The 19,392-nt window shown below is 40.7% G+C and overlaps 1 protein-coding gene across 1 annotated transcript in view; it reads left to right on the top strand.

Moving 5' to 3' along the window:
• Positions 1 to 19,392, top strand: part of HEATR5B (HEAT repeat containing 5B) — a 226,389-nt gene that overhangs the window by 23,076 nt on the left and 183,921 nt on the right. The window contains exons 4-5 of the mRNA XM_030196394.1: positions 13 to 121; positions 9,985 to 10,134. Coding sequence (XP_030052254.1) covers positions 13 to 121; positions 9,985 to 10,134 — 259 coding nt within the window. The remainder of the gene's footprint in view (positions 1 to 12; positions 122 to 9,984; positions 10,135 to 19,392) is intronic.

The raw sequence follows: 19,392 nt of genomic DNA, 5'->3' as shown, positions 1-19,392 counted from the left end.
TTTTGGTTTTAGGGCTGCAGTTGTGTGTGTTGGAGCATTTTATGAAAAGATGGGCAGGATGTTGGGGAGCTCGTTCCCTGAAACTGTTAATAATCTCTTAAAGTCTCTAAAAAGTGCAGAGGTAAGTAGCATTATGACTCTTATAAATGTTCAGTTTATCTTTTCATCTAAAAGCTGAAAAGAGCATGTGTTGTGTTTGGGTTTTTTTTGCAAAAAGCAAACCAAAAATCCTCAAACATTTCAAAGGTTTGCCTATCACTAAAGCTTTGCTGTAAGGGCAATCTTATAACTCTGAGGATTGATTAAGGTATGTTCTGTATCCCATGAATATAATCATAAGCTCCATTTTTTGCATATGCTTTCTGAACCAAAAAAAATAAAGGTGCAAAAGCAGTGTCATTATATTTTCAAAGCACTTAGACTTACAAAGTTCCATATCTTACTGTTAGATGTATTTTCAAAGCACTTAGGCTTACAAAGTTGCATAGTAACTTATGGAACTTTTGTAAGTGTAAGTACTATGAAATGAGCCCCTTTGTAACTTTGGTCTCATTTTTAAAGCACTTAGACTTACAAATTTCCATATGATACTATCGGGCTCATTTTCAAAGCACTTAGCCTCCCAAAGTTCCATAGAAACCTATGGAACTTAGCCTCCCAAAGTGCTTTGAAAATATGCCTCTATGGGGCTCATTTTCAAAGCACTTAGACTTACAAAGTTACTTTGAGGCGTATTTTCAAAGCACTTAGCCTCACAAAGTTGCATAGGTTACTATAGAACTTTGTAAGTCTAAGTGCTTTGAAAATACGTCTCTTAATGTACAGGTGTAAAGTTACTTTTTAAAAACACCATTTCATTGTTTTGCTTGGATCAAAAAGTATATTTACCATGTTGGTCCACTTGAAATTAAAATTAACCCCTCCAAATATAATTGATACATTTCTTGACTAGCTTTTGGACTCTGACGTGTCAGTAAATAAGTTTATATTTTCTCCGTATTTGGGCATATCTTCTTTATTTTTTAATGTTAAGTCCATTTTTGATAGGATATATGAAACCCGACTATACATGATTCAGAAAAAAAAGTACAGAAGTGTTTAAATCATTTTAGCAGTAAGCCCACATTATGATTTCTTTTTGCTTTGTTCTCCTTCACTGCATAATCTTAAAAACAGATGACTCAAAAAAAATTGGCTATTAACAAAAGCATGAAAATTTCTCTTCAGGTCTACCAAAAACTAACTGATCCTCATTAAGAGGTAAATTCAATAAATGGTGCTGAAATTTAAACGTCCGGATAATGTGCACTTCTCATGAATTCTTTATGTTTTTCAACAATTTTTATTGATGACACAATCATTAATACAACCGACAAACTCAGTTTACACCAAATGAAACACATCTCAACTTAATGCGCGCCATATATTGGGCTCGCCATCAACAGTTTTAACATTTTTCTCCTCACCCCTTTACCCCATCCCTATCTTATCCCACCCCCTCGTGAATTCTTTAACTGCAGTTCTTTGTGGAACTGCTATTTATAGAGTACTAGTGTAAACTTTAGCCATGAGTATTTATTCTATATCAAAGACTGGTGTACCATGGAATGATGCTACTGATTGGGTTTCTGCCAGGTACTTGTGACCTGGATTGGCCACTGTTTAAAGCAGGGATACTGGGCTAGATAGACCATTGGTCCCACTTGGAATGGGCTGGGTTGGTAATGCCGCGCGGGAGCTGCAAGCACAGCTTAGTAAATGGGGTTTAGAAAGACAGTGGTTATGAACCCTGTAAAATAACTAGTGACAAAACTTGGAAAGTGTAAAGCCACTTCCAGAGTAACATCATGTTATAAAGCGCCACTCTGCCAAGCAAAGATAATGGGTAAGATTTCCACAACTGTAACTTATTCTTAGTCGTAGTCAATAGGGGTTGTATATTTTTAGGGTAAAGCTGAAAGAGATCTTTTGGAATCAGCATGCCCAAGTACTGAATAGAAGCTGTGGCCCAGATAAAGGGTAAAAGACCCTCCCAATCTGTCCGTATAGAATTTTGAAGGGGGAGAACCACAGATCTTTGCACTTTTAGCATAAAGCCTCCTCCCCCCCCAAAAAATGGAATTCATCCACCATGCTCAAGAGTCTCAACAAGGATGCTTGTGGGCAGGGTAATATCAAATTGATATCGGCAAAATCCAACACCTGCACCTCAGCCGAGGAATTCCGAATGAAACTGAAAGAGGCCAAGAGAGAGAGAGATGTCTGGCGAAAGCACAAAAATGGAAAAACAAATGGCTAGAAATGTGAGGAGAGGCGACAAGAATTTTTTTCAGTTATATTAGTGAAAGGAGGAAGACTAAAAGTAGAATTGTGAGACTGAAAGATGCCGTGACAAGAATTTTTTTCAGTTATATTAGTGAAAGGAGGAAGACTAAAAGTAGAATTGTGAGACTGAAAGATGCCGTGAACTTCTATGTGGAGAATGATGAGGAAAAAGCAAACATGCTAAATAAATACTTCTGTGTTCATGGAAAAAAATCCTGGAGAAGGACCACAATTGACTGGCAAAGGTACATATGAGAATGGAGTAGATATAGCACTGTCCACGGAAGAAAGTGTTTATGAACAGCTTGAAAATCTAAAGGTGGACAAAGCCATGGGACCAGATGAGATCCATCCCGGGATATTGAAGGAGCTCGGAGACGTTCTGACAGGTCCTCTTAAAGATTTGTTTAATAAATCCTTGGAGACGGGATTTTTTGGAATTGGAGAAGAGCGTATGTGGTCCCTCTTCACAAAAGTGGTGACAGAGAAGATTCCCACATCCCGATCCACCTAGATCATCAAATGGTCAGAGACCATTGTAGGGCCAATCTCAGCGCTCTAAACCTGTGCAAAAGCAGTGGTTGACATTTAAAATATAATCAAACCGGGACAAGGTCTCATGAGTCTTGGAGATGTGAATGTAGTCACAGTCGGCAGGGTGCAGGAGCTGACAACCAGACCTAAAGAAGAACACAGGAAAGTCAGGCCCCAGGCCACTCCCACTCTCAAGCCAGTGCCATGGTCTATCTTATGTGGTGTCCTACACTTGATTCAGGTCTCCTGCCAGTAGCAGGGGAAGAGACAAATCCTTCATACCTAACCGTACTAATTTCTGGAAAAAAGCATGCTTATACACAGGTGTTTAAACAGCTAGAAGATAAAATTGAAACTTCTTCAAACAAATTTTTAACATGATATAGCAGCCGTAGACATCTCTGGTAATAAGAACTGCAACTCCAACTCTCATGTAAATGGAGGAAGAGTAGAAAATCTCTCCCACGCATCCCAGGCCAAGCTTTTGATGCTCAACATCTAACAACTTAGTCCCTTCGGGGCACACAATATCAGCATTTTGATGGTTCAAAAGAGTTTAAAAATTTTTGAATGCTTAACTGGAGAGGAGGTACTTGCCACTTTCCAAGAGAGGATATGAACACCTTGTTTAGGAGTCACAATTATGCATGGTAGAAATACAGTTGACAAAAAGAACAGAATCTACAACGTCCCCAAGTGCCCAACCCTCACTCAGGGACACTTCCGACACTAACAACGTTGCAAGAGACAGTTGAGCTGCACTGGACCACTTCACCTCAAATACCAGCAAAAGAATAATGATGGAACCAGTTGCCCACAAAAAACCACCAAAAAACCCCAACACACTTTCCCTCCCTACCCCAAACCCCCACCAAAGTCTCCATCTTCCCTCTTCATAGAATCTGAGTCATTTAAACTCTTATACAACTAAAAATTGCGCAGAGGATGGTGAGATCACGCTACTGACACAGTACGCGGCCCTCACACCCCAACTATGGAAAAATATAACAGTTAAGTATAGGAATCCCAAGAGTTCCGATGAAACTCGGTTTGTGTAGATAGAATGTTGCAGGCTCATGAAGGTAGGTGCCAGAGCAGAAGGGAAAGAGAACAAGAACCAAACCTAAAAGACACAACAGTGCTAAAGTGGGCCTCAGGTAGTTGGCACGTTCGGCAGAACCTTGGTGTTAATAAGTCACGTTCCTCAGTAGATGAAGCATACACGTGCCATGTACCCTCTTGATAATTTTTAGGATGGCTGGATATAAAACATAAAAGTGATAAAAATACACCTTTATACTCAGAAAGGATGGTACACATGGGTTGGAACGGTTTACGTTTGTCCAATAAGGCTACCAAGAGGCTCATTTTCAAAGCACTTAGCCTCCCAAAGTTCCATAGAAACCTATGGAACTTAGCCTCCCAAAGTGCTTTGAAAATATGCCTCTAAGTAATCTTGAAACGCCCTTACAGGCATGCCATCATAAGTTAGCGTTTCACGGTGTTGCTTATACTGCTTTAAAGTCTCGGCCTTGTGTAAGTAATTATAAAATTTAACAATGTCCATTCATGGCCTAACGTCACCTGGCCTCTTCCGACCTATACCGTGCACCCATTCCAAGCAGGCTGGGCCCAACCCCTAGGGTAAAGAAAGTTCTTTTTCTAGCCAGCTTTCTACTTCTGTAAGTAAATGCAATTCTGGCCCAGTTTCTGGTATGCCCAGGAAACGAAGGTTCCCACAACAGGATTGATTTTCTAAATCTTCAGTATTTTCTGTGTGGGAGTAAACCATATCTTGAAACGTCTTAATGCCAGCTGACATAGTGTGTGCATCGATTTTGACTCCAGAGACACATTTTTCAAGCTCTGAAGTACGACAATTCGTTTCTGTGAGAAGCACATCATGATGAGTAATTTGGGTAGACAGATGTTAGGCACGGACCCAAAGCCTACTCCACCGCCTGGCACAGGTCAGACAACACGGTCTCAGTGAACTGAGCAGTCGCTCTGGGAGTGAGATCTGCCAATTTGTCACCCATCTGCTTCAGCCAATCTTTACTTTTCTTAGCGGTTCTGGCAATCATAAAGTCTCCCCGATGCTCAAGGAATGTGTCCATACAACCAACAGCCATTAAGCAGAAGCTCTCTGGAGAATGAACACTAAGATTCCACAAAATACTGTAGGGGAATATTGAGGGCTCTGGAACAGGCCTTCAGGAATATTTAGAGACCTGTGATTTGGTTCAAAATGAAATTTTCAAATCTAAAATTAATGACTTGATCAGTTTCTTATAAAAGGCAATAATGGGTGTGAGATGTTATCAGCCAATATATTTACAGACTTTTTTTTTTTTTAGTAAAAAGGCTCGTTAGTATTTCAACATCTAGATTTAATACATGAGAAAAAGAAGTCTGAGGATATGCCTCCTGATCAGTACATTTGGGAGAAATTTGAAACTTAGATGCCAAGGAAACTTCATCTGAGATGCAGAAGTTAACACCTACTAGGACAGTTTGAGTGCTTCTCTTCTGTAGTAGTGTGTAGACAGCGTGATGAGCTTGGAACAAAGGTGACAGTGTTGGGGAATAAGCCCATCAGTGAGGATGTTTTGCTAGATCAATTGAAAATAGTGACTGTTAAACCTTTGTTAAAGAAAGGAAAACCTGGATTCTAACAGTATACCAGATTATAGACCAATTTCAATACTACCTGCATTGGCTAAAATAATTGAGAAGATTGTTTTGCAACAGCTTTTGACCTTTGTAAAATCTTCTGAAATATTAGATGAGAATCGGTATGGTTTTAGGGAAGGACATAACACTGAATCACTCATGAAATTTTGTTGGAATGCCTCTGGAAATTGAGTTTGAGGGGTAAAGTGATTGATGGTTTGTATCCTACCTACAAAATCATAGGATGGTAGTAAGAGAGAACGATCTTGTATCATGTGTTAATTTGTTAGAAATGGGAGTCCTCCAGTGTTCTAAATTTTCTGCCATGCTCTTCAGTTTATTTATTTTATTTATTTATTTATTGCATTTGTATCCCACATTTTCCCACCTATTTGCAGGCTCAAAGTGGCTTACAGAGTGTGGTTATGACATAATCATTTCGTGATAACAGGTACAATTCTTATAGTTTGAATGTTGGTAAGAGAAGTTTTGTTTATTATTCATTGAGCACATTTAGTTTGAGTACTCATGTGTGTTTTCAATAGCACCTTAAAAAATTCACAATTAAGAGAGAGCCCTATGAAGAGATGCTATGCCACTAGGCAAAACAATCAATGATATTGCCTTTATAAGTGGTGTCTCCTGAGGGTTCTCTTTAAGAGTATAAAAAATTTGCATATATACAAAGAATAAATAAAGGAAGTAAAAGGTACTGCTATTTGCAGGCATTGAGTTTAAGTCTTTGGTTTTGTAGTTTATGGTAAGAGAAGATAGGCATAGTCATTTCATGATAACAAGTACAGTTATTACTGTTTAAAGATTAGATAAGGGAGGATAGACGGAAAGTGTTAGGTAGGTTAGAGATGAACTGCGGTAACTGTGTAGATTGTTGAAGTAGTTTTGTAGGCTATGTATTTTCCTTGTAGGCCTTTTGGAAGAGATGAGTCTTCAGGGATTTGCGGAAGTTAATTATTTCGTCAGTAGCTTTCAGGTCTGTAGGTAGAGCATTCCACAGCTGTACATGAGACCATTAAGTGATGTATTAAGATCTTTAGATGTTGAATTTCAATTATATGATGATATGCAAAAAAAACATTTCTGTGGATAATAGTTTTGTGACTGGACATTTGAAATTTGGACATTGGATGTTATTCTAATGTGGATGAATGAGAACAGATTAACATTAAATTTGAAAAGAAACTGAAAAATAATGCTTGTGGAAAGAAATATTAAAGAAGATATTTTCTTGGTTCAGTTACAGAGTCAGACCATTCTCTTAAAACAGCAAATTGTTAGTTTGATTGTAATTGTAGATAATCAGCTGGATTTTAAGTCTCAAGCGGCAAAGGTTGTGAAGAGTTGTTGTTGTTATTATTTATACATTTTAAATAAGATAAAACTGATGAGTCCAAAAGCTGATTTTAGAGCAGTTGTACAAGCTGTTGTATTATTGAGACTGTTGTAATAGTTTGTATCTTAGTTTACCACAGACATGTCTGAAGGCTCTTCAGATGGTACAGAATGCTGCGGTTCATTTAATTGTTGGGCTTTAGAGAGCTGAACATGTCTCTTTCAATTAAGTCTTTGCATTGACTTCCGATTAAAGTATCAAATACAAAATATTGATGCTGATTTTTAAAACTTTGAAAGACTTGTCTCCTGACTTCTTTAAATGAATTCTTAAAAGTTATCAGTCAGATCATTTATTGGGGTCAACAGGAACTAGACAGTTGGTGCAACCCTCTTTTTCTAAGGTACATTATGTTGTAACATCTGAAGGATCTTTTTCCATAGCAGGTCCATGTTTTTGGAATAAGTTATCAGTACATCATCCATATCTGATTTTAAGAAAAAACTGAAAACTTATTTATTTGTTCAGGCTTATTTGTGATTTAATGATGCAGTGATTTTTAAAGATGGGATGTTAACAGGTATCATGAATGTTGGTTTATTTTATGTATGTATGTTTGCTTGTTCCCCGCTTAGGTGATAAGTGTGTTATAAATGTAATAAATACATATAAATTGGGCAACTAACTTTGCACACTTTAAAGCCTGGTTCTGAGCGGCCAGCTCACTGAAGGTGCAGGTCACTGCTCTAGCCTGTTATCGTGGTTGCATTGCTGACCTCCTCTTGCTTCTCATCCTGATGTGGTATGTTTCCTTAAGGGGATAACTCATCTTAGCCCCCTGCTTATCTGACCTTATCTGAATTGGAATCTGAATCTTGTTTTGTGGGTGCATCAGGCATCTCCTTTTGAGCTGCTGCACTCGGCCACAGTGAAGGATATCCCACTTAAGGAATTTTTTCGGTTTTTTTAGCCATTTTGTTAGCCCGCAGAGTTTCGGAGCTTCAAGTGATATATTGTAGACCACTTCTTCCGTTTTTCGGAAGCAGGAGTGACGGTTCAGACTGTTCCTTCGTTCTTCCCAAAGGTGGTTTCCTCCTTTCATCTTAATCAGCCTTTGTTTCTGCCTTCCTTTTGGACGGATCAATATCCGAAGGATTTTCACCATTATGGTTTTTTGGATGTGCATTATGCCCTGCTCTGTTAGAGATTACTAATGACTTTCGTCGGTCCTTGGAAAGGAGAGGCTGCTTCCAAGTCTGCTATCGCTCGGTGGTTACAGGAGGCCATTTCAGCAGTCTGTTTTGGATGGTCGTTTCTCTCCGGGACAGCTGAAAGCACATTGTGCGTGTGCTTTGGTGTCTTTTTGGACGGAGACTCAGGTGGGGAATCTGGATGAGATTTGTGGGGCAGCTACCTGGTCATCCATGCACACTTTTGTCACGTTTCAGCCTGGACGGATTCTGCTTTTGGGTCTGTGGTGATTACTGTCAGTCTTACTTCTGCCCACCCTGTTTAGATACTGCCTTGCTACATCCCACAGATCTATGGATTCATCTGCTGCTGACGCTAAGGAACAAAAAATTATGTCTTACCTGATAATTTTCTTTCCTTTAGTCACAGCAGATAATTCAAGACTTCCACCCTATTCTTTCTGCTTGTACCTTATCTTGGTAGAAGGTTTCTGTCCTGAGTTTTGCTGCATAGTGCGAGGGGTTTGCCTGTTTTGTGTTTCTTCTTCTTCTTTAGATTTTCAGTTTGAGTCTGATGCATAGGAGGCATGTCTGTGAGGAAGGAGTGCATTAGATCCTTTGCTTTGTTACGAGGTATACTAACTGAACAGGCAGCATCCAGTCCTATATGCACAGTGCAAATTGATAGATGGACACAACTCACAGGTCTCTAGATTCATCTGCTGCCACTAAAGGAAAGAAAATTATCAGGTGAGGCATTTTTCGATTACCTTCTTAAGCAGATGAATCTATAAGGTCGTTCAATAATCCATGGTATTAGGAGATTGCATTTCAGAGGGCAGTACATTAGGTGGAATCATGGGTTTCAGTTGTCTCACTAAATACAATTTGTACATTTTGAGATATAGAGACCATTTGTGATTCTAATGTATCAACCATATCAGTTGTACACCCTTCCCTCTTTAAAGGTTCCCCATTCAATAAATTGCTACTTCTGATTATTTTCCAATCAACTACAGTAGATTCTCGATTATCGAACGTAAATGGGACTGATAGGTTGGATAATCAAATAGTCGAATAGTACAGAATTATATAGAATGCATGTTTCACAAGAGGAAACAGTAAAAAAGAGTTTAAAACTTTAATGTGCCCAAGAATCTTACCTGGTACTGCTGCCTTTTAACTAAACTTGATGCCAGGAAACAGAGAAACCCACATGCATCTTGGTGACAGTTCAGTAATGTCACCAAGATATGTCAGGTAAGTGAGACACTATTATACTTTTACTGCTATTTATTTTATATTGTTACTAGACATATGCAGCACTGTACACAGACATGTAAGAGACTATCCCTTCTCCTCAGAACTACAGTCAATTTAACACAGGCAAACAGTCACATTTGTTATGAGAATGATTAAAACAACATGGGTATTTAAACATTAGACTTCAGTCTCTTATACACTGATGACAAGTTCACTGTTTTTCTAAGGCAGCCACTGAATGCACTTATGGTTACATTCAAGTCTTGACAAAGGGACCATCAATTGTTCATCATCAGGCAGTGAAATGCAAGAAAGGACAATGGGATAGTACATTTCTAACATACTACCAGACAAATAAACATTCAGTGCAAGAGGCACTATATTCTGAGTTTTGTACGTTACTCTGAATATATTTGAATGTATAAATTCTAATGTCAGGATTTATTATGCCACTGGTAACAGTTGAGATTTCCACTTCAGGGTCAGTGTAGAAACAGTTCACTTTGATTTTGTTGTTACTTTTGGATAGTAGAGTTTACATACTTCTGTTGAGGGATAGCAGCTCTGTCAAAATGTCATGATGCTGTTACATGTGTGAAAAGTTGGTAATTTTAGAATGCCTTAGTCTTTCTTTTTATCCATGCACAGTCTCAGGGCCGCAGTGAGATCTTAATGAGCTTGCAAAAAGTTCTGAGTGGTTTAGGAGGTGCTGCTGCTTCCTGTCATCGAGATATCTACAAGAATGCACGCTCTCTTCTGACAGACAGATCTATGGCAGTACGATGTGCAGTAGCTAAGGTGGGTACCTTCCTTAATGGGCTTTTGCATTTAGATTTTTCCATACTATAATTTGGAAAATTATATACTATACTTAAAATATCTGAATATAGAGTGCCTGTTTTTGGAATGTCACCTCTAAAATAACAGATATTGCTCAGTAATAGAAGCATCTTATAGTTTGTGTGGAATGCTCATAGGAAATACCTACTATGGCTGCCGTGTGGAGCAGCATCTATTCAGTCAATAGCAATATGGAGAATCAGTAGGCAATAGAATAACTTAAACATAATTACATAGTAAATGATCACAGATAGTCTTAAATTGCCCATCCAGTCTGCTCAACAGTGGTTTGTCTGCCTTGGGTAGATGCACATACAAATTCCCATACTGAACCCAGCATCCAGGCTCCCTTCCCCTTTGTTCCTCGCCTAACTTATTAAAGTAGGATCATTGCCAGCCTCCCCCACCCTTCCCCTATGCTTTCTCACAACTTTCATATAGGGGCAAAATTTCTTATAGCAGTTATATGGAGGGAGGAGGCTGTTGTAAGAGACATACTATATGTATTGTACTTTTAGCACTGGTCAAAGCAGATTACAGGTAAGCACACAATCTATCAACAGTCAGTCTTAAAAACAGGAAAACCCATTAATCAACAACCTTGGTACCCCAGCAGACATCAGTCACCCTTCCTTTCAGCCAAAGAAATTCAGAAGTAAAAAGATTTCAAGTTCCCTGCTAAAACTCCCATAATCTTTCTCTTGTCACAAAATAATGGTGTAACCAAGGAGGGTGGATAAAACAGGAGTTGAAGTAAGCCTATCTAATCCATTGTATGAGCTGAAGCCAGTAGGCAGAGCTTGCCGCGGTTTTAGTATACCCAAAACTATAGCAAACACTATTGAAAACATTAGCAAAATATTATTAGAAATAAGGGACTGCCTGTGCATGGTCCATCTGTAACAAGTCTAAAGCTGCCAGTTGGAAATGCAGTACCTTAAAAGGTGGTGGACAAAATATATATTTTTTAACTTATTGCACAGCTTTTTAATTTATTTGAAAGCTTCCCATATCTACATATAAATATCATGAAATAAAAACTGAATATCACTAAAACAGTTTAAAAAATTATGGTCGCTGGTAGCAAAAACAGTTATAAACTCTGTATTTTGTGCTAATTTTTCTACACTGTTCTATACAATGGAGATGGCCAAATTTCAGTAAGGATATCCTATTTCTTGATGGGTTCATCACAACTGTTATTGTAGTCTGCCTTGGGCAGCCTAGTATTATTAAGATAGAATTTATTAAAATTAAATATATTGAAATTAAATGGAAGTAAAATTAAACTCTCCTTTCATTTGGGCACATAGAATCACATCTTCGTCTGCTTTGTAGAAGTTGACATTTTAGATACACAGATGGATTATTCTGTTTTGAAAATGTTTCAGGGGCAATTAGCTTTAGAAGTTAAAATAAAAAATAAATATTTTGTTTCTTGCAGATCTCTTTTGTTTAAGCATAACTGAAAGGACTATAATCCCTAATGCAGTCCATTGGTTTTCTTATATTTTGTTCTTTTGATGACTTATACTGTGCCAAAACTGAGAACTCTTATCTCTATCAGGAAGATGCACTAAAAAATCGTTAGAGCCCTTCCCTTACCAAGTCCCTTAACGAATCGGTAAGGGAAGGGCATGCATCAAGGAATAGGAATGCAAATGAGCTGCTCGTTGTAGCTCACTTGCATTCTCTATTCCATCGGTAAACAGTCGCCCTTGGAGCATGCGCAGAGCAGCCAAGCGTTATGCTGGCTGCTCTGCGCATACCAAGAATGTCCTTTATGGACGTGCTTCACTTTAAAAAAAAAACAAAACTCTAAAAACCTATACCTCGGAAAGCTGCACAGCCACAGCAAGAGAAGGCTCAGTAGTTCCCCTTTCACAGGCTCCATCCCTCCGTGTGTGATTGGGATCCAAGAAGAAGGCACAGCTCCCTCCTCCAGGTCTATCTCAGCCAATCACAGCACGTTTAGCTTGGCTAAACGCGTTGTGATTGGCTCAGGGACTTCCAGGTCTCAGCTGAGTGAAGCACTGCCAAAAAAGACGTTTTTATTATTGCAAGGGGGAATGGCAGCCAAAATAGACATTTTTTTTTTTGGATAGGCGTCCATTTTGGCCGTCATTCCCCCCCCTTGCAATAATTTTTTGGCAGTGCTTCACAGCTCAGAGACTTCCTGGTATCTGAGCTGAGTAAAGCACTGCCAGAAAAGACGTTTTTATTAGCCGTCCATGACGAGCACTTGACTGTTTTTATCCCCCCCCCCCCCCATTTATTTTTTACATTTCAATAGTTTTTCCAATCCCGCGCAGCCCCAACGAGAGGTACAGATCTCTCGTTAGATTTTCCAGCGTTAGGGCAATCGGAAAAGGTTAGTGCATCTCATTACAATGGGGTTTCTACACAATTTGCTCATCTGCATTCCGTTTTCGTTAGCTGCTGCCGTCGTCGGAAAAAAGTCTTTAGTGCATGCCAGGGTTTACTACTTGCTTGTTAATGGCTCTTTAAGGGCTCGTTAAGTTTAGTGCATCTGGCCCTATGTGGTTGATAATAAAAGGAGCTCATTGTGAACACTATTCACCATAAAAGGTTGTTTTGTGGCTGTACATGAGGAATTGTGATATTGAATAAATAAATGTATGTTTGTGTCCCTAGTCATGTATCCAAAGTTTATATAATCCTTTTAAGAAAGCCAGTTAATACTTACTAGTGGAACATAACCACAGAGGCATAGTATGGTCACATTGGATAGCAGAGCCGGTAGTGGGAGGCGGGGCTGGAGGTTGGGAGGAGGGGATAGTGCTGGGCAGACTTATACGGTCTGTGCCAGAGCCGGTGGTGGGAGGCAGGGATAGTGCTGGGCAGACTTATACGGTCTGTGCCAGAGCCGGTGGTGGGAGGCAGGACTGGAGGTTGGGAGGCAGTGATAGTGCTGGGCAGACTTATACGGTCTGTGCCAGAGCCGGTGGTGGGAGGCGGGACTGGAGGTTGGGAGGCAGGGATAGTGCTGGGCAGACTTATATGGTCTGTGCCAGAGCCGGTGGTTGGGAGGCGGGGATAGTGCTGGGCAGACTTATACGGTCTGTGCCCTGAATAGCACAGGTACAAATCAAAGTAGGGTATACACAAAAAGTAGCACACATGAGTTGTCTTGTTGGGCAGACTGGATGGACCGTGCAGGTCTGTTTTCTGCCGTCATCTACTATGTTACTATGTTACAATTTCAATATGGTAATACTAATGCCGAGCTAAGGAACAGGTTTTTTTGAGTTAGTCTTCACTGGACCAAACTTGCTTTCCTTGTGCCATCACCGTCCAGCTGGATAGACAGCGTCTTAAAAGGTGGAGGATAAAGGATTTTTTGTTATTTATATCACACATTATCCAAAGCAAAGTAATGTTCAATGTGGCTTACATTTGAAAATACAGTGATATAGAATAATAGAATTCAGTTATATCATGGGAACAAAAAGATTTAACAAAGTTGAGATTAGCATATATACCCAAATGAACATTTAAAAGTCTGTCCTTTAATGATGCCGCATGTTATAGACAGTTACTCAAATATTATTACATGCATACACCAGAACAGGCATCCATACACATATTGCAAAAGTAAACAACTTCTACAGAGTACATCCAAAATTTAATTTTTATTTTCTCATTTCCATCCTCCAAAATTCCGTACAACAGATGTACAGATCAATAGGACCCAAAGCAGTAAAGTCAGAAACAACATAGTTTATACCTAATTGTTCCACCACCCTTAGGATTCACCTTTGGGTTTAAAAAGCAAAACCATGCGCATATAAGGACTGTGTAAATGAATTAAAACAAAGTTTAAAACAAATGCCCGCAATATTTAGTACTTGGTAGCAATATTGAAACAGTGGTGGAATATTCACATAGCAAGCAGCCTGCACCAACAGATTTATTTTCCATTGAACATAATTAACTTTTTATGAACTTGGAGGCTAATAGTGTGCTGAACTGGACAATGTTGGCACATTTAGACTGACTCTGGACTTCTGCATTAAGGTAGTTCTGCCCTCATTATTCAATATCTGTCTTTTAAATAATAGTAATAAAAATATCAAATGCATTTTTATAATATACCACTGCAATCCACAAAACAAAAGGAGCACATTCCCACATGCCATCTTTTTTTCTTTTGATCTAGGCACAGAAAAAAAAAGATTTTAAATGTTCCCAGGTTTCATCTGAATTCATGTTTAATGTGGGGTATAAATGCCATAAATAAATAGAATCTCTGAAAGTTGAGCACCTGATTCTCATAACATGATGTTTGTTTTAGTAGCCCTTTACCAGGAGAAAACAAATCTCTGCAAGGGCTCATATGTGGCTGTTATAGGAATCTCTTCTCAGCCGCTGTTCTCCTGTGTCACAGAAGTACAACCTTCATCTTCCTTGGATGCTGGTTGCCAGACAGAGTATGCACTGGTGGTTGTCACCAGGAATTTGACCGTCTGAGTGTTACGTCTGTGGCCGTGACCACCCTCAGACTTACCCTGTTTCTGGGAGTCAGTGGCTGTGCTGGCTTCTGCTTGTCTCTGTGTCTGTCTCTGTCTTAGTTTCTCTCTGGCTCTGTGTGCTGATTGCCCTACTGAACCTCACCTGTGTGGGCTATGCCTTTTCCAAGATGGCTGCCGCTGACTCCTCTATGCCAGTATCCAAGATGGCTCCCGCTGGGCTGACTTCTCTGTGTGTCAAGCCTCTGTTTGGATGCAAGGTGATTGCTGCAGCTGTGCCTCTGGTGTGGAAGGGCTTTATTAATCACTTAGAGACTACAGCCCTGGCCTTTGCATTTCATCTAGGGCCCTGGTGAATAGAGTGCTCTGTACACTGTTTCAGTGTTTGCTCTGTGTGAGTTTCTATGTTTGACTAGATAGCTTAGGCACCGTGTGGCTTGTTAGCCTGTGTATAGCTTTGCTAGTTCTCTGTGTTTGTTCCTAGGGTTAGACTAGCCAGCTTAGGCACCGTGTGGCTTGTTAGCCTGTGTATAGCTTTGCTAGTTCTCTGTGTTTGTTCCTAGTGTTAGACTAGCCAGCTTAGGCACCGTGTGGCTTGTTAGCCTGTGTATAGCTTTGCTAGTTCTCTGTGTTTGTTTCCAGTGTATGACTTGTTAGCTTGGGCACAGCTTTGTTGTTAGCTGGTGTATAGCTTTACTAGTCTCCTGAGTTACCTAGTGTATGTTTCTTGGGTATGACTGGTTTGCCTGGGCATAGCTTTCCTATTAGCTTGGGTACAGTCTACTAGTCCTTGTGTCTAACCTGCCGACTGCCAGAACCCGGACATTCCCTGCCTGGCTGCCTTGCCTTCGCCGAGGTGCCAGGGGGCACTCCTGGATCCTCATTCCTGCTGTTCCTGCTTGCAAGTTCCAGTTCCGGTTTTTCCTGTAAGCCCTGCCGGCCGCCCGAACCTGAGGGCTCAACCCTCGAGGAAAGGTGGTCAAGCGTAGGTGAAGCCTAGGTCCAGTGTGTTCCAGTCCAGCGGGTTCCGGTCCTGTGGGTTCCGCTCCAGTGTGTTCCAGTCCAGCGGGTTTTACTCCTGTATGTTCCAGTCCAGTGGGGCCCTCCAGTGTGTTCCAGTCCAGCGGGCTCCACCCCAGTGCGCACCCGTCCGGTGCGTTCCAGTTCCGTGTATACCTGTGTAGAACTCCAGTCCGGGGTTCCGGTCCAGTTTTGTCTTATTTCTACCTTGGAGGTGATCTTGCCTGCCACTGCCGCTCCACGGTAGTGGCCCACGGACTCACAAACCCAGTGCTCCCGGGGAGGAAGCCCGACAGTATGCCAAGGTCCTCGAGCACGCGACACTGAGCTTCCTTTCCGATAACACAATGGGAGGTGGTGACAATGGACGTCAGCAAGTTGGCTTGGGGGCCTTATTACAAGTTTAGTTTGGCACAGGGCACCTGGATGGAACAGGAGTCTCCGAGATTGATATATCTTTTGGAGCTCAGGACAATACGGAATGTCTTACGCAGCTTGGCTCTGTTTCTGGCGGGGTCCCCAGTCTGAATTTTCTTCAACAATGTGACAGGGGAGGCTTATAGCAACAACCAAGGCAGGACCAGCAGCAATCTGAAGGCAGTGGAGTCAGCCTCCCTTATGAGTTGGGGGAAGAAAAATCTCTGCTTGTTGGCAGCTCACATCGCTGGGTCCTTGAATGTGGAGGCAAATTTTCTAAGCAGGTTCTCCTGGACCCAGGAGAATGGGGAACTATCCAGCTAGGGGTTTCATCTGATAGTGGATCAATGGGGTTCTTTGCCTCTGCCCTACTGCAGCCCTGGCCAGAGACACACGTACTGTATGTCTTTTCTCCTTGGCCTATGGTAGGCCACGTGTTGAAAAGGATTACATTGCACCGGGGTCAAATAATTCTCGTAATCCTGTATTGGCTGTGGAGGCCATGGTATGCGGACCTGATTTGACTTTTGGATGGGGATCCTTTTCATCCTCTGCAGGTTTACAGCTTACTGAAGCAAGGTCTGGGTCTCACGGAGGATCCATGCCCCTTTGGTCTTAAGGCTTGGCCATTAAAAGGACTCGGTTGAGACAAAATGGTTATTCTGATTCGATCATTGCTACCTTGCTTCAGGCTCGGAAACGTTTTCCATCCATGGTGTATGTGAGGGTGTGGAGGACGTTCAAGGGCCGGTGTTCTGAGGGCAGGTTATGTCTCTGCTCAAATCACACACTTGTTATCATTTCTCTAGGTCAGGTCTTTAGAAACGATTGGCATTGGGTTCTCCAGAAGTTCAGGTTGCAGCTTTGGTCTGTTTCAGAGACTGACTACAGAAGATGTCTCTTGAAGTATTGCTTTCAGTTCTTGTGGAGAGTGAGTCTCTTGCATTCTCCCTTTCGTTCACTCTGGTGTGGAACCTTAATTTAGTCTGGGTGCTTCAGAAGCCTCTTTTTGATCCACTCCGAAAGGCCTCTTTGAAAGATCCTACGCTAAAGACAGAATTCTTGGTGGCTCTTGCATTGGCACGTAGGGGTTCGTAGCATCAGGTTCTCACTTGGGATACCTTTCTTTGCTTTTCGGTAAGTGGGGGGTCTCCCTGCGCATGATTTTGAAAGCAGTTTCAGCATTTCATCTCAACCAATCTGTAGATATTCCGTCCTTTCACAGGATGATAAGGCTCAGTATTCTTTCTTGAAGGTTCTTGATGTGTGTAGAGTCCTCATAGATATCTGGAAGTTACAAATGAGTTTTGCAAATTGGACACACTGTTTGTGATTTTTGGTAAACAGAGGCTTGACCTCATGGCTTCCAAGCCCACAGTTTCTAGATGGCTGAAGGAGAATATTGCATCTGCTTATTTGCTTATGAGGAAGCAGGCTCCTGGGGCTTTGCGGGCTTATTCTACGAGGCATACAGTGACATCCTGAGAGGAAACTACCTTGCTGTTTTTGGTGGATATTTGCAAGGTGGTGACATGGTCGATACTGCATGTCTTTGCCAAGCACTACAAATTGGACATTGTGGCTCTCGCTCGGAAGTCAGTTTTGGAGCTTTGGTCTTTGGCAGCAGCGGATGCACAATACCACCCACTGTAGTTATTGCTATTAAACATCCCACGGGTTCTGGAATAGTGGGAAGCTATGTAATGGAAGGAAAAGTTAGGTCTTTTTTTTTATTGTTTATTTATAGTTTTTCCATCAGATTACAATAACCAAAACACATCTTTATCCTGTGTCTTATTTTACAATATGCCAACATAGATTTGCACATATAAACATATTACATACACATTCTCAACTAAATACAATCACAAGCTTTCCCCCCTGATAATTTTCTTTCAATTGGTCTTTCCCACTATTCCAGAGGCCCACCCAAGGTTTCTGAGATTAGTTAGTGTGAAGTAATGGGTCAAATAATGACTGTCACCTTGCATGGTGCTTTCTGCATATCTTTTGTTCTCTACAAGTTGTCCAGAGATGAAAGAGGTCCACGTGTTTGCTCGTCTGGTTATGGTTATGTTAACGAGTTGTTTAAGGTGGTTGTGTTTTAGTCTGAGTTTCTCTTTAATACTTGTCTTTGTAAATACTGAGGAGCTGGACAGGATGCCATGAGAAATATATCTCGGCTCAGTTTTCAGTTCTCTATCTCCACTTGCTGGGTGATGGACCCGACTATTTTACAGGTTCTGAAATAGTGGAAAGGACTAATGGAAAGAAAATGATTAGGTAAGACCTAACTTCTCCTTACAATAGTCTAATCACATCATAACTAGGGCATGAAGTAGCATAGGCAAGGCTTTAGTATTCAAATAAGGTCTACAAAAGTGAATCTTAAGGCACAGAAAGACTTCTGAGTAACGATGAGAAAGATATTAGATTCAGTTATTACATCAAGTGACTGTATACAATCCCTTATGGGAATAGAGACCATGCTTAGGGGGGGCTGAAAAGGAATGTCTTGAAAACCAGATTGCTTTGGACTTATATGGGCTTAGAAGCATCTTATGACTAGAGATCACAGAAATTGTTTCATCTAAACTGTTAGAGAGAGACTGTTGAAAGGCCTGGTCCTAGGTATCATGAGCTATTGGAAGTTGTATGTGATATAGGTAGAAATGGCAAGCTGTTGCAGTAAATTGGCAAATGGAGCCAAGAAAATATTAAACAGGATAGGAGCCAATATGGAGCCTTGTGGTACCTCGTAAGAAAGAGTAAAAGACTCTGAGGCGAAATTATTGAAGAAGAGCTGAAAAGTATGACAGGAAAAGTAAGAGCGAAACCAGTTTAAAGAAATTCCTAGAATCCTGTCTCTTGAAGTGTGGGGGGTGGAGAGGGGGGAAGATTTCCAACAGAAGGGATTCTACTGCAAGAAATATATCTTTTTTTTTTTTCTGTTACGCCTTGGCTGTGGAGCATTTGTGCTTCAAGCATTGTAGTTTTTGAGGAGAGTGTCATAGCTATGCTTTTTTTAGTCTTTGAATTGTCTTCCCTCTTTAGCATACTTGAAAGTTTGGTTAATCTTGGCAAGTGGTATACATAGGAGGCAGTTTGTCCTCTGTTGAATCTTTCACTCGTATCTTTTGTTCAGGATGGGATTCTTTAAATTCAACTTTCAATTTTATTATGCTTTCGAGGCTGCCTGAAAGGTTCTCGCGAGCATTTCATCCACACGTAGTGTTCTCTTTCCCTAGGCTTGGATGCTGTTAGTCTTCTCATTCATTTCTCTTGTCTT

This window comes from Microcaecilia unicolor, chromosome 3 (genome assembly GCF_901765095.1).
Source record: "Microcaecilia unicolor chromosome 3, aMicUni1.1, whole genome shotgun sequence".
In the NCBI taxonomy this organism is placed as follows: Eukaryota; Metazoa; Chordata; class Amphibia; order Gymnophiona; family Siphonopidae; genus Microcaecilia; species Microcaecilia unicolor.
This window is presented reverse-complemented; position numbering and strand designations above follow the sequence as displayed.